The sequence below is a fragment of the Polypterus senegalus genome, unplaced genomic scaffold (assembly GCF_016835505.1).
Source record: "Polypterus senegalus isolate Bchr_013 unplaced genomic scaffold, ASM1683550v1 scaffold_6761, whole genome shotgun sequence".
Taxonomy (NCBI): Eukaryota; Metazoa; Chordata; class Cladistia; order Polypteriformes; family Polypteridae; genus Polypterus; species Polypterus senegalus.
In genome coordinates this window covers 1-11419 of record NW_024381492.1, presented here as the reverse complement: position 1 = coordinate 11419, position 11419 = coordinate 1, and the positions used below count along the sequence as shown (strand labels likewise).

Here is an 11419-nt window from a genome sequence, read left to right as displayed (position 1 = left end):
GTCAGGTCTCTTGTTACGTGAAACGCGCTGCTTGAGTCTGCACGGTTCTCACCAGTCTAATATGAGCGGCTGAGAGGCGTCTCACTGGAGACTTTACAGAGAAATCCAAGTGTGTTTGTTCGAAATGGCAGAAACCGCGCCAGCAGCACCGCTCCGGCTAAAGCGCCAAAGAAGAAAGCGAGCTCGAAGCCTAAAAGACCGGCCCTAGCGTCTCTGATTTGATCGTCAAGGCTGTGTCGGCTTCAAAAGAGCGCCATGGGCTCTCGTTGGCTGGGCTCAAGAAGGCTCTTGTCGCCGGTGGCTACGATGTGGAGAAGAATAACGCTCGCGTGAAACTGTCCGTAAAAAGTCTTGTGAGTAAAGGCTCTCTCGTGCAGACAAAAGGTACCGGGGCTTCCGGATCGTTTAAAATCAATAAAAAACAGTCAGAAGCCAAGGTGAAATCCGCCAAGAAAAAGGCGACACCGAAAAAGAAGCCAGCGGCGAAAAGCCCGCTGCCGCCAAGAAAGTGAAGAAACCGGCAGCGAAGAAACCCGTGGCAGCTAAGAAAACTGCTAAGAAGCCTGCAGCAGCAAAGAAAGCCACCAAGAGTCCTAAGAAAGCGAAGCCGGCTGCAAAGCCCAAAAAGGCTGTTAAGAGCCCGAAGAAGGCCAAAGCAGCAAAGCCTAAGGTGGCCAAAGCGAAGACTGTAAAGAAGGCAGCACCGAAAAAGAAGTGATCCGTTTGCATCGCCCGATAGTTGTACACCAACGGCTCTTTTAAGAGCCCCCACACTTTCGAGAAGAGCAGATCTATTTTTAATGCGTTTTAACGTTTGATGGCGCTTGTGCCTTTACTGTGACATGTCTACGTGGCTTTTTATGTTTAGGGGAGGTTGGTTATTCTATACTTGCACTGGCATGGAGACGGCAGGTTCCAGCGTTTCAAATCGTTGCATACAGTTTAAGTAAAACGCCGAGAATGCGCATTTGCAAGGAGTGTGGATGGAGCAGTTCCCCTCTACACTAAAAGCAGGGCGTATCTCTATTTGGAGTATTTATACACGCATCTTCTAATCTTGTGCAATGCGAGAATGTCAAGTTTACCGTTGGGCACATTAAGAGGATTTGATCTTTTAGTAAAGAGCTTGTGGTGGCTCTTAAAAGAGCCTTTGGTTTCTGGACTTCTGTAAATCGATGTTCATACTTAAGCGCGTTCCCCACGAATGCGGCGAGCCAGCTGGATGTCCTTCGGCATTATGGTCACCCTCTTGGCGTGGATGGCGCACAAGTTGGTGTCTTCGAACAGTCCGACCAAGTACGCCTCACTGGCCTCCTGCAGAGCCATGACGGCGGAGCTCTGGAAACGGAGATCGGTCTTGAAATCCTGAGCGATTTCTCTAACCAATCTCTGGAAAGGCAGCTTGCGGATAAGCAATTCAGTGGATTTCTGGTAGCGACGAATCTCCCTCAGAGCTACCGTGCCGGGCCTGTAACGGTGAGGCTTCTTCACGCCACCGGTAGCAGGAGCGCTCTTACGAGCTGCTTTAGTGGCGAGCTGTTTTCGGGGAGCTTTACCACCAGTAGATTTACGGGCGGTCTGCTTCGTTCTTGCCATTTCGACAACTTTAACAATATTACACACTCTGTGGAAACAGAAAACGAACAGAGAAACACGCGTGCACGAATCGCTTTATATTAAGATCTTCTCGCCTTCTAATTGGGTGAAACGTATGGGGGCCGGGTTCTCTTTTAGGCTCTGCCCAGAAGTCTCCTTTCGACAGTCCATTTTAAAAGCTCGGCGCGCAATTTGAACGGTGTTTTTGTTCCCGTCTCTTCATCTTTTCACGGCTTTTACTGTCAGCTCTTCATAGAAAGCTAGCGCATTAAACGCCTTTTACTCGCCTTTATCGCTGTGATGTTTTTTTTTTTTTTTTTTTTTTTCCCCAGCCAACCTTAATTGGAATGTCTTCCTATACATTTTGTTACGGCTATAACGCATTCAAAGAGCGCAGTCGAGAGAGAAAGTGAACACAATTGAGTACAGTTGTTAGATTAGTGACAATTTCTGAATATGAATTTAGGAAAGATCTTTAGAAAGAAATGTGGAAGCGATTCAGAAATGCGCAAAGTACACAGTGTTCTCCTATAATGCTGGAGCATGGGAAAGGCGCTATATGAATAAAATGTATTATTAAGAAAAGGACAATCTGAAGCTTAAATCAATGTATTAAAACAAAAGAAAAAGTGTTAGAAACTTTTTCTTCTTAATCCTTTCACATAATGAATACTAGAAACTATTTTCAACATCACTTTAAATAAGGGGAAGAACATCCATCCATTTTTCAAACCCTCTTAATAAGGCTAGGGTTTAGCCATAGGCTGGAAGCCTATCCCAGCAGTCATCAGGCACAAGTGAGGAAAAATACCTGGGGCCTCGAGTATAGAACCTGGGGGGTATTCCAGAAAGCAGGTTATGTGACATACCCGGGTAAGTTAGTGGATAACCTCAACTTTCGGTTCCAAAAACGGAGGTAACTTTCTGGGTATGTATGTAACCATAGCAGCTTACTCTCTGAAGATAACCTGCCACCGAGCAGGTTATGTCCCAGGGTAAGTTTGTTTCAGAAGGTTACTGAGCATGGCATGCCCTTTTGATGACGATCCTGTGGACGTGGAAGCACAAATTATCCGAGTTTTTTTCCGCCGGGAGAGAGTAATAAGACCGCGTATTGATGTCTTTTCATTTCCAAATGATTTTTTAAAAGAGCGTTATCGGTTTTCAAAAGAATCGTTAATTTACTTGACCCATCTCTTGGCACCGCATATTGCACATGTCACAAACCGCGGGTCTGCGCTTAGCACAGAAAACATTCTGTGCATAGCACTTCGGTTTTTTGCCTCAGGGCATTTTTTTATAATGTGGGCGATGCAGAGCATGTGGGAAGGCAACTGTGTGTAGAGCCGTTCGCACAGTATGTCTGGCACTGAAACACTTCTTACACACGTTTGTACAGTTCCCTGGCCATAAACCTCTGCGTGTAATTAAAGAGGAATTCCACAGAGTGGCAGGTTTGTCCTTTGTAGTAAAATTCATGACGCATATTTAATATGTAGTCATACTATTTATATCTATAGATGTATTCATCCTGCACACACACTTGATACTTCCTATATGACTCTCTATTTCAGGGTTTCCAAATGTAATTGGGTGCATTGACGGCACCCACATTCCTATTAAAGCTCCTTCAATGAATGAGGGAGACTATGTTAATAGGAAATCTATTCATAGTATCAATGTGCAGGTAAGAACTGGATTTTGTGTTCAATAAAGTTCAATAAAGTCAGCCTGCATAAAAACATTAAGCATGTTGAAGAAGCCTTTAAGTGACAGAGATAGTAATTTATTAAGTCATATAATGAAAACAAATCATAGTGGTAAACTTACATTTCATCATGCTACTTGTGGTGCATGGCGTGTGTGACGAAGTGCCCCTGGAATGCCAGCAACCACTGGTCGCCCTTTATTAAGGGACAGAGCCAGCTCCTCAGATGGGGTGAGGGGAGGTGGTGGTGGGCCCCCGCCAGTTAGACGGGCTTCAGCTTGCTTTCTATTAGCTACATGACAGACAGAATATACTAAATCGTGTTTAATCAATAGTTCAGTGATCGTGTAATCAACTATTACCTTTTTGCAGTATGTTTTTATGTTTCATTTTGACTTGGCTCAAAGTTCTTCTGCATCCAGACGGATTACACCTTATTAAATAAAAACCATATATTCCTAGTCAATACACATTGTTATTTTAACCTAAAGAAATGAATGGCAGGAAAAGTGAATGCATTCAAAGTGATTTAACAGTGAAAAGGGTGCGGAAGGGGTGTTTCATTATTTTACAGTATAATAAAAGGGAGGCGATGTCAATTTTGCAATTTAATACGCTCACGCATTTACTCTGTCCGTTATTTTTTGCCAAGCCAACTCTCTTTCTTTAGCCGATGCAGCCGTATTACTTTTTTATTATGATAGGCTTGAATTCTTCAAACGCCTGCATTAACACCTCCAACTCCACCTCTGTGAAATATGCCGCCGCTTTTTTCTCCTTGATCTTCCGTTTTGACTCGTGAAATCGGCGATCCATTGAAAACGTCTTTATGTATGCCCGGTGCACGCGCATTGACTCTGGGTAACCAGTAGGAGGTTGATTGAACTTACTCTTCTCAGGTGTTTTGGAACCGACATACTCATGGTATGCGGGTTTGGGGTAAATCAACCCAGAGGTTATGATTTACCAAATGGTAAGTTAACCAAGCTTTCTGGAATACCCCCCTGGTCACACTCGGGAGCGTGCATAAGCTGGGCTTTATAAAACATGGATTTGGGATTGAAATTGCCTACAGAAGTTACAGAAAGTTTTCAACCATCCTTATGTCCTACATGGACATTTTTGATTTTGGTATTTTAGTGACTCCTGGCTGTAGGACGATGAAGTTAATCGAAAATCTAATTTCACTGCATTTCAATGACACATCAGTCACATTCTGGTGTCTTTCCATCCATCCATCCTAGGGTTGCCAGATTAGAAAATTAGAAATATGGGACACTCTTAATATCTCTCTCTATATTACACACCCAGACCAATATTATATTGTCCCTGAAAGGTCAGTTTGGGACAGGGGCCAAAATGATCAAATATGGGACATGTCCCGTATATAAGGGACATCTGGCAACCCTAATCCATCCGTCACATTTTCTAAACCTGGTTGTTAAAACCTGAAAGGGACCTGCGATTATGTGATTTCTTCATGATGTACTTTGTAATATCAGCTCAGTTTCAACAAACAACTCCAAGTGGGCAGCTGTGGGACTTCTAAATTGGTGTATAAAACAGTCATCCTCATGAAAAATGAACAAATCCCTTTAATAATATTCAATTGACAGATAACATTGTGTTTTTAAGTGTGCTTGTCTGCATATTTAATTGTGGCAAAATAAGGACTTTCTTATTTTTAAGAACTTAGGAAATGTACACACAGCATAGCATTTGGGTACAATTCAGTTAACTAATTTCACAGTTAGCGAGTTTTCTGTTATGAATTTCCTTCATCAAAGAGACAGATATCACAGGTTTGTTTTTAAAATATTTATTAAGAAGGATATGTGTGATGTGAAGGAGATTTGCTCAATCTGCCAAACACGCCGCAACCATGTGCACTGCCGTTTAGAATCGCTCATTGCATTACTGATGATCTGTTTGCTGACAGGAGCTTCATTCATGTGTGTAACAGAGGAGAATACCTTACACCAGTGTTACTCAGCCCTGTTGGCGTCGCTACCCATTAAGTTCTGCCTTGGTGAATTGTGCACAATCGTCAGAGCAGGGGGGGTTGATCGAGCACTAATATTGAAGTGATGATCCGCCTCATTGCACTACAACCTAATTCCATTATAAACAACAGCAACTTGTGACCCATCAGCGGTACAGAAACATAGCTGTACTGTAGACAACATATTCAAGCTGAAATAACCTCTTTCATGTTAAATCTGAAACAGTGAACTAACCTGTATTTGAAATTGTTTAGAGTATTCCTGTATCTGTTTTAAGGATTGACAACGTGCAAGTGAGAATTGTTTTGGGAAAACAGATTATAGTGTGTCACACACGTGCGCATGGGAAACAGCTGAAGGGCCTAAACACTAGTAATTCTATGCCAGGCCAGGGGGTGGAGGAGTGTACTGACTATCTCTCTCAGTCCCTTGCAGACCTTTCCCGGGAAATCCCGCCTGTTGCCGGCCCCGAGGATGACGTCACTTCCGGGCATGAGGCTGCCACTCCCAGTTCCTGCACCGATGACGTCATTTCCCTTCCAGGCCTTTAAAACTGCCATCTTGCCTCAGTACAGGCAGGTCTGTTCTGGACTCTGACCTAAGCACATCGTGCTACTAAAAAACAAGTTTGTAGCCGAGAAAATATTATACGGTGGCTGCCCCAACCCTTTATGATGTCTCCGGCTCATTCTTGTTACAAGTGTTTGTGGATTTATCCATCCATCCATCCTCTAAGCACACTTATCCAGGGCAGTGAGTTTCAGCAGCCTAACCTAGAAAGAAAATGGACATAAGCAGGAACATCCCCAGGACAGGGTGCCATTCCATTACAGGACAAACACACACACGCACACATTCATTTGGGCCAATTTAGCAATATCACTTCACCTAAACTGCATGTCTTTGGTTTGTGGGAAGAAGCCCGCACCAACACGGGGAGCACCTGGGACACTCTTCCACCCCAGGGATAGAGCAGCTGATTGTTTCCTGTTGTGGAGGACACAGTGGTTAGTGCTTGCTGACTTACAGCTCCAGTCTCATGGGTGGGCTCAAAACCAAGACAGGAGGGAATTACTTGAATGGAGTTGCATCTTTTTCTCTGAATGCACTACATATTTTTATTTTATTTCTCCATTCAAAAGTCATGTGTCGTAGGTTCATCGAAAACTCCAAACTGGAGGAACTTATAAACTGTCTAGGGATCATATCTTCTGACCAGTGCTGCCAGGCTACATTCTGGCACTGAATGACCCCAAACTGGATTAAAGGTTTGTAAAGTGAATGGAAAGATTAGCAATCAGAAATATTTTTATTATGGAGATAATGGATAATCATCTGAAGTGTCTTTCATCTTCCAGCCCTTAAACTAAAGCAGCACATAGGCCACATCATTTAAGAGATAGCCAATTAGAGACAGGGGATAATTAGGGGTCCAGAATGACTAGGTCATGGAGGGCAATTTAGCCTTGAACATCGTGATACACTCTGCTCTTTTCGAAAGATGTTGGGCACAGGGATCTTGAATGACCACAGAGAGTCAGAACTTCGGTTTTACGTCTCATCTGAAGGTCGTGCCATTTTTACAGTATGGGGTCCTCATCACTGCAATGGGACATTGGTATTCACATGCAGACCACAAGATAAGATCAGCACCCCTGCTGGTCTCACCACCAACTCTTCCAGCAGCAACTCAAGCTTTTTCTAGATGGTCTCCCATCCAAGTACTGGCCAGGCCCAAACATATGTATCTTCAGGTGGATGACCCGCTCTCAAGTGCATGTGGTATGGCTTATAATTGAAAGGGTAATACTGAAAAGACTTCAGAAATATACAGAACAGCTACAGATAATCATTGAAGAACAACATGGCTTCAGAACGGGACACAGTGCCACTCACCAGCTACTGAGAGTAGTGGAATACATCACTGAAGGATTCAGCACTAACAGATCTACCGGGGCAATCTTCCTTGATGTATCCAGTGTTTGATAAAGTGTGGCAAAAATAACTTCTCTACAAAATAATTAAAACAGGTATTCCAGGTTACCTAATTCACCTCAGAGCCTCTCAACTTAAATGAAGAAAATTCCAGATAAAGCTGAGTGGCATCAGATCATCAACCAAGAAAATAACTACCAGAGACCCACAAGGCTCACTACTTTCACCATTCCTCTTCAACATCTTTGTAAGTGATATGTCAAAGACAATCAGCGCAACACTGGCTCAATACGCAGATAATACTGCAGTTCTCTACAAGTCAACCCAAACTTGAGTTGTCACTAAAACACTACAAGAGGCAGTCACAGCCCTGGAGCAATGGTTTCAAACATGGAGAGTCAGCATCAACCCAGAAAGAAACACAGCAATTCTATTTAGTAGAAGACATAAACCAGCACCTGGTAACATAATGGTTGGTCATCCCACTCCATAGCAAGATAGAGCAAAATATCTGGGAGTTATATAAGGCAAGGTCTTATGTGGGGAAACCACCTCCAAAGCAAGAAGATCACTAAACCTGCTTGACCCTCTAATGAGTAGTAAAAGTAACCTGAACACCACAAATAAAATGCTTCTGTACAGAAGCATCATCAGAACTCAGTTACTGTATGCAGCACCAGTATGGGGGATACGCTTCCAAAGCACTCCTCCGTCAGAGTCAGTGCCTTCAAAACAAAGCCTTAAGAATGGCACTCAACTCACCATGGCATTTAACCAACAATCTGATACACCAAGACACCAAATTCACATCAATTCAACAGCAGAGCTGATTCGGAAGAACTCCATCAAACTTTTCACTTAATTAGAAACTCACCCAAACAAAAAAACCCTCAAGGGATTCTCCAATATGATAAATGCCACTACAAGAAATGCAAAAGACCTGAGGCAACATTGCAAGTCTAATCAAATAAACCAGCCAGTAATTCAGCAGCTGAACCTCATACAAGCCCTGCCCAAAAAGCCAAAGCTGATGAACATGAGACAAATTAACACAAATCAAAAAAGGTTAAACATATAGAGATGAAAGAGTGTCAAAGGCAGAACTTCAGTTCTCCATGACAGAAGAAAGATTCCAGAATTCCATTTAGTGTGGCCAAAGTAAGCTTCCTTTTAAGGATACCAAGCCACCTAAAAGATCCATGGAAGGAGCAAAAGAATCCATTCTGGTAGTCCCCGCTACACTATGTTTAGTCCTACAAGTGCTGTGAAAATAACATCCATCCTCCTTTTACATTTCTGACCTGAGTCACCAAAGATTTGCAGTATGAACACCATCATTATGTCATCTGGACACACTGTTTCAACATATCTTTAACAAAAACATTAATTAAAAGTAAACTGACTATTATTATTATTATCTTGATTTTCAGAAAGCATTTGATAAGGCACCACATGAGACGTTGGGCATCAAAATAAAAAAGTGGCAGTAAAGGGTGATGTTTGCAGATGGGTACGGAATTGGCTCAGACACAGGATGCAGAGATTGATGGTGTGAGGAACCTCATTAGAATTGGCTGATGCTAATAGTGGTGACCAGCAGAGAGCAGTGCTGGGGCCACTGCTTTTGTTAATATATATAAATGATTTGGATATGAATATACATATCAAGCTGATGAATTTTGCAGATGATAACAAGCTGGGATGTTTTTACAGATAATCTAGAAACAATTTAAGCAATGCAGAGGGACTTGGACAGCAGACAGTCTTCGGCAGAATTTTGGCAGATGAAATTTAATGTCAGTAAATGTCAAGTATTACATGTAGAAAACATGTATCAAGCAATGCTTCGAGTAGCAGCCATTCTAGCAGCTCCATGTATGACTTTATTTTTCTACCTTTTTTCTCTATTTTTCTCTATTTCACTGATCACTCCTACCACTTTCTTTTATGTGCACTCGTTCCCTGGACTCTTTTTACTACTTTTACTACTTGGACATGGATTTTTCCATCCCTAGACACACTGAGACTTGTCTATTCAAGTAGTCAACTTCAAGCACTGAGAACAAATGCCCACGTCGGTGTGGTTTCCTATTTACCTGACAAGGTAAGAAGGCAGTATCGGGGCAGCAGAGCCGGTGCTAAGATAAAAGCCAAGCGTCTAGCGAGAAAGTGGCATCAAACTGTTGGCCGTAAGTTTGCATCCCTATTACTTGCCCAGAGAGTTTGGATACGTCATTGTTGTTATTGTTTACATCCATCCTAGGGCGGCGAGTGACATCATCCATTCCGCAGTTGCTAAGTTACAAACACAGCACCCTGAGGCGCTTGTGCTAATCGCTGGAGACTTTAACCATGTGACGCTGGACAAAACATTACCTGCCTTCTCCCAGTATGTGGATTGTAACACCCGGGGAAACAGAACTATCGACCTACTGTATGCAAATGCTAAAGACGCATACAGCGCCACCCCACTGCCTGCGCTTGGGAAAGCAGATCATAACCTGGTTCTGCGTCATCCTCACTACAAACAAAGAGTGAGGGCGCTACCTACAACCACGCACTCATTCTAGAAGTGGTCCCCTGAGGCAGAGCAGGCTCTGAGAGACTACTTTGGAACTACGGACTGGGATATCCTGCAGGGGTCACATAGTAAGAACACTGAGGAGGTTGTTGACTGCACTACTGACTACATCAACTTCTGTATGAACATTGTAGTTCCAGTAAGAACAGTACGCTGCTATGCTAACAACAAGCCATGGATTACAAGTGACATCAAGGGCCTTTTGAACCAGAAGAAAAGCACTTTTAAAGGAAGTGATCAGCATGAGCTCAAGCGTGTGCAGGAGAAACTCCGAGTCCAGCTCAGGGCGGCAAAGGAGAAAGCTGGAGCAGAAGTTGCAGAATAACAGCATGAAGGAAGTGTGGTATGGGATGAAGATCATCACTGGCTGCAGCTCTAAGTGGGTTGCCACCATCGAGAGAGACGTGGAGAGAGCAAAGCAGATGAACAACTTCTTCAACAGGTTTGACGACCCTAACCCACTCTCACCTCAGAGTACTGCATCCTCCACCCATCCTTCTGCTGATACCAGCATAGGAGAGAGTTTCCCCCAACCCACAATTACAGCAGTACAGGTAAGCAAAGAGCTAAGGAGACTTTGTGCCAGAAAAGCAGCGGGTCCAGATGGAGTATCGCCACAACTGCTGAAGGCTTGTGCGTTGGAGCTGGGGAGTCCTCTACAGCGCATCTTCAACCTGAGGCTGGAACAGGGGAGAGTCCTGAGGCTTTGGAAAACATCTTGCATCACCCCAGTCCCAAAGGTATCACGTCCTAGTGAGCTGAACGACTTCCGGCCTGTCCCTCTGACGTCACATGTGATGAAGACCATGGAGCGGCTGCTGCTTCACCACCTGAGGCCACAGGTCCGCCACGCCCTTGACCTCCTGCAGTTGGCATACCAGGAGAAGGTGGGAGCTACACCGATCCCTTTCCCACTTGGACAGATGCAGTGGTGCTGTAAGAATTATGTTTCTGGACCTCTCTAGAGCCTTCAATACCATCCAAAATTTGCTCCATAGGGACAAGCTGACAGAGATGGGAGTAGATGCATACCTGGTAGCATGGATCATGGACTATCTTAAAGACAGACCTCAGTATGTGAGTCTCGAGAACTGCAGGTCTGACATTGTGGTCAGCAACACAGGAGTGCCGCAGGGGACTGTACTTTCTCCAGTCTTGTTCAGCCTATATACATCGGACTTCCAATACAATTTGGAGTCCTGCCACGTGCAAAAAGTTTGCAGACAACACTGGGCAGGAGGAGGAGTATAGGAAACTAATCAAGGACTTTGTTAAATGGTGCGACTCAAACCACCTACAACTGAACACCAGCAAAACCAAGGAGCTGGTGGTGGATTTTAGGAGGCTCAGGCCCCTCATGGACCCCATGATCATCAGAGGAGACTGTGTGCAGAGGGTGCAGACCTATAAATACCTGGGAGTGTAGCTGGATGATAAATTGGACTGGACTGCCAATACTGATGCTCTGTGTAAGAAAGGACAGAGCCGACTATACTTCCTTAGAAGGCTGGTGTCCTTCAACATCTACAATAAAATCCTGCAGATGTTCTATCAGATGGTTGTGGCGAGCGCCCTCTTCTACGTGGTGGTGTGGTG

General features: G+C 43.9%; 2 protein-coding genes across 2 annotated transcripts; one reads left to right on the top strand and one right to left on the bottom strand.

The window, feature by feature from the left end:
• Positions 1-230: 230 nt before the first annotated feature.
• LOC120520622 (histone H1-like) lies at positions 231-718 on the top strand (the record flags this gene model as incomplete). Its single annotated transcript, XM_039742851.1, has 2 exons — positions 231-384; positions 426-718. Coding segments are annotated over 2 exons (447 nt in total), but the record flags the coding sequence as incomplete, so codon positions are not given.
• A 415-nt stretch (positions 719-1133) lies between these two features.
• LOC120520623 (histone H3) lies at positions 1134-1736 on the bottom strand. The gene has a single exon (XM_039742852.1). The coding sequence runs from the start codon at positions 1594-1596 to the stop codon at positions 1186-1188; it is 411 nt and encodes a 136-aa protein (XP_039598786.1). The 5' UTR covers positions 1597-1736; the 3' UTR covers positions 1134-1185.
• Between the last annotated feature and the right edge of the window lie 9683 nt (positions 1737-11419).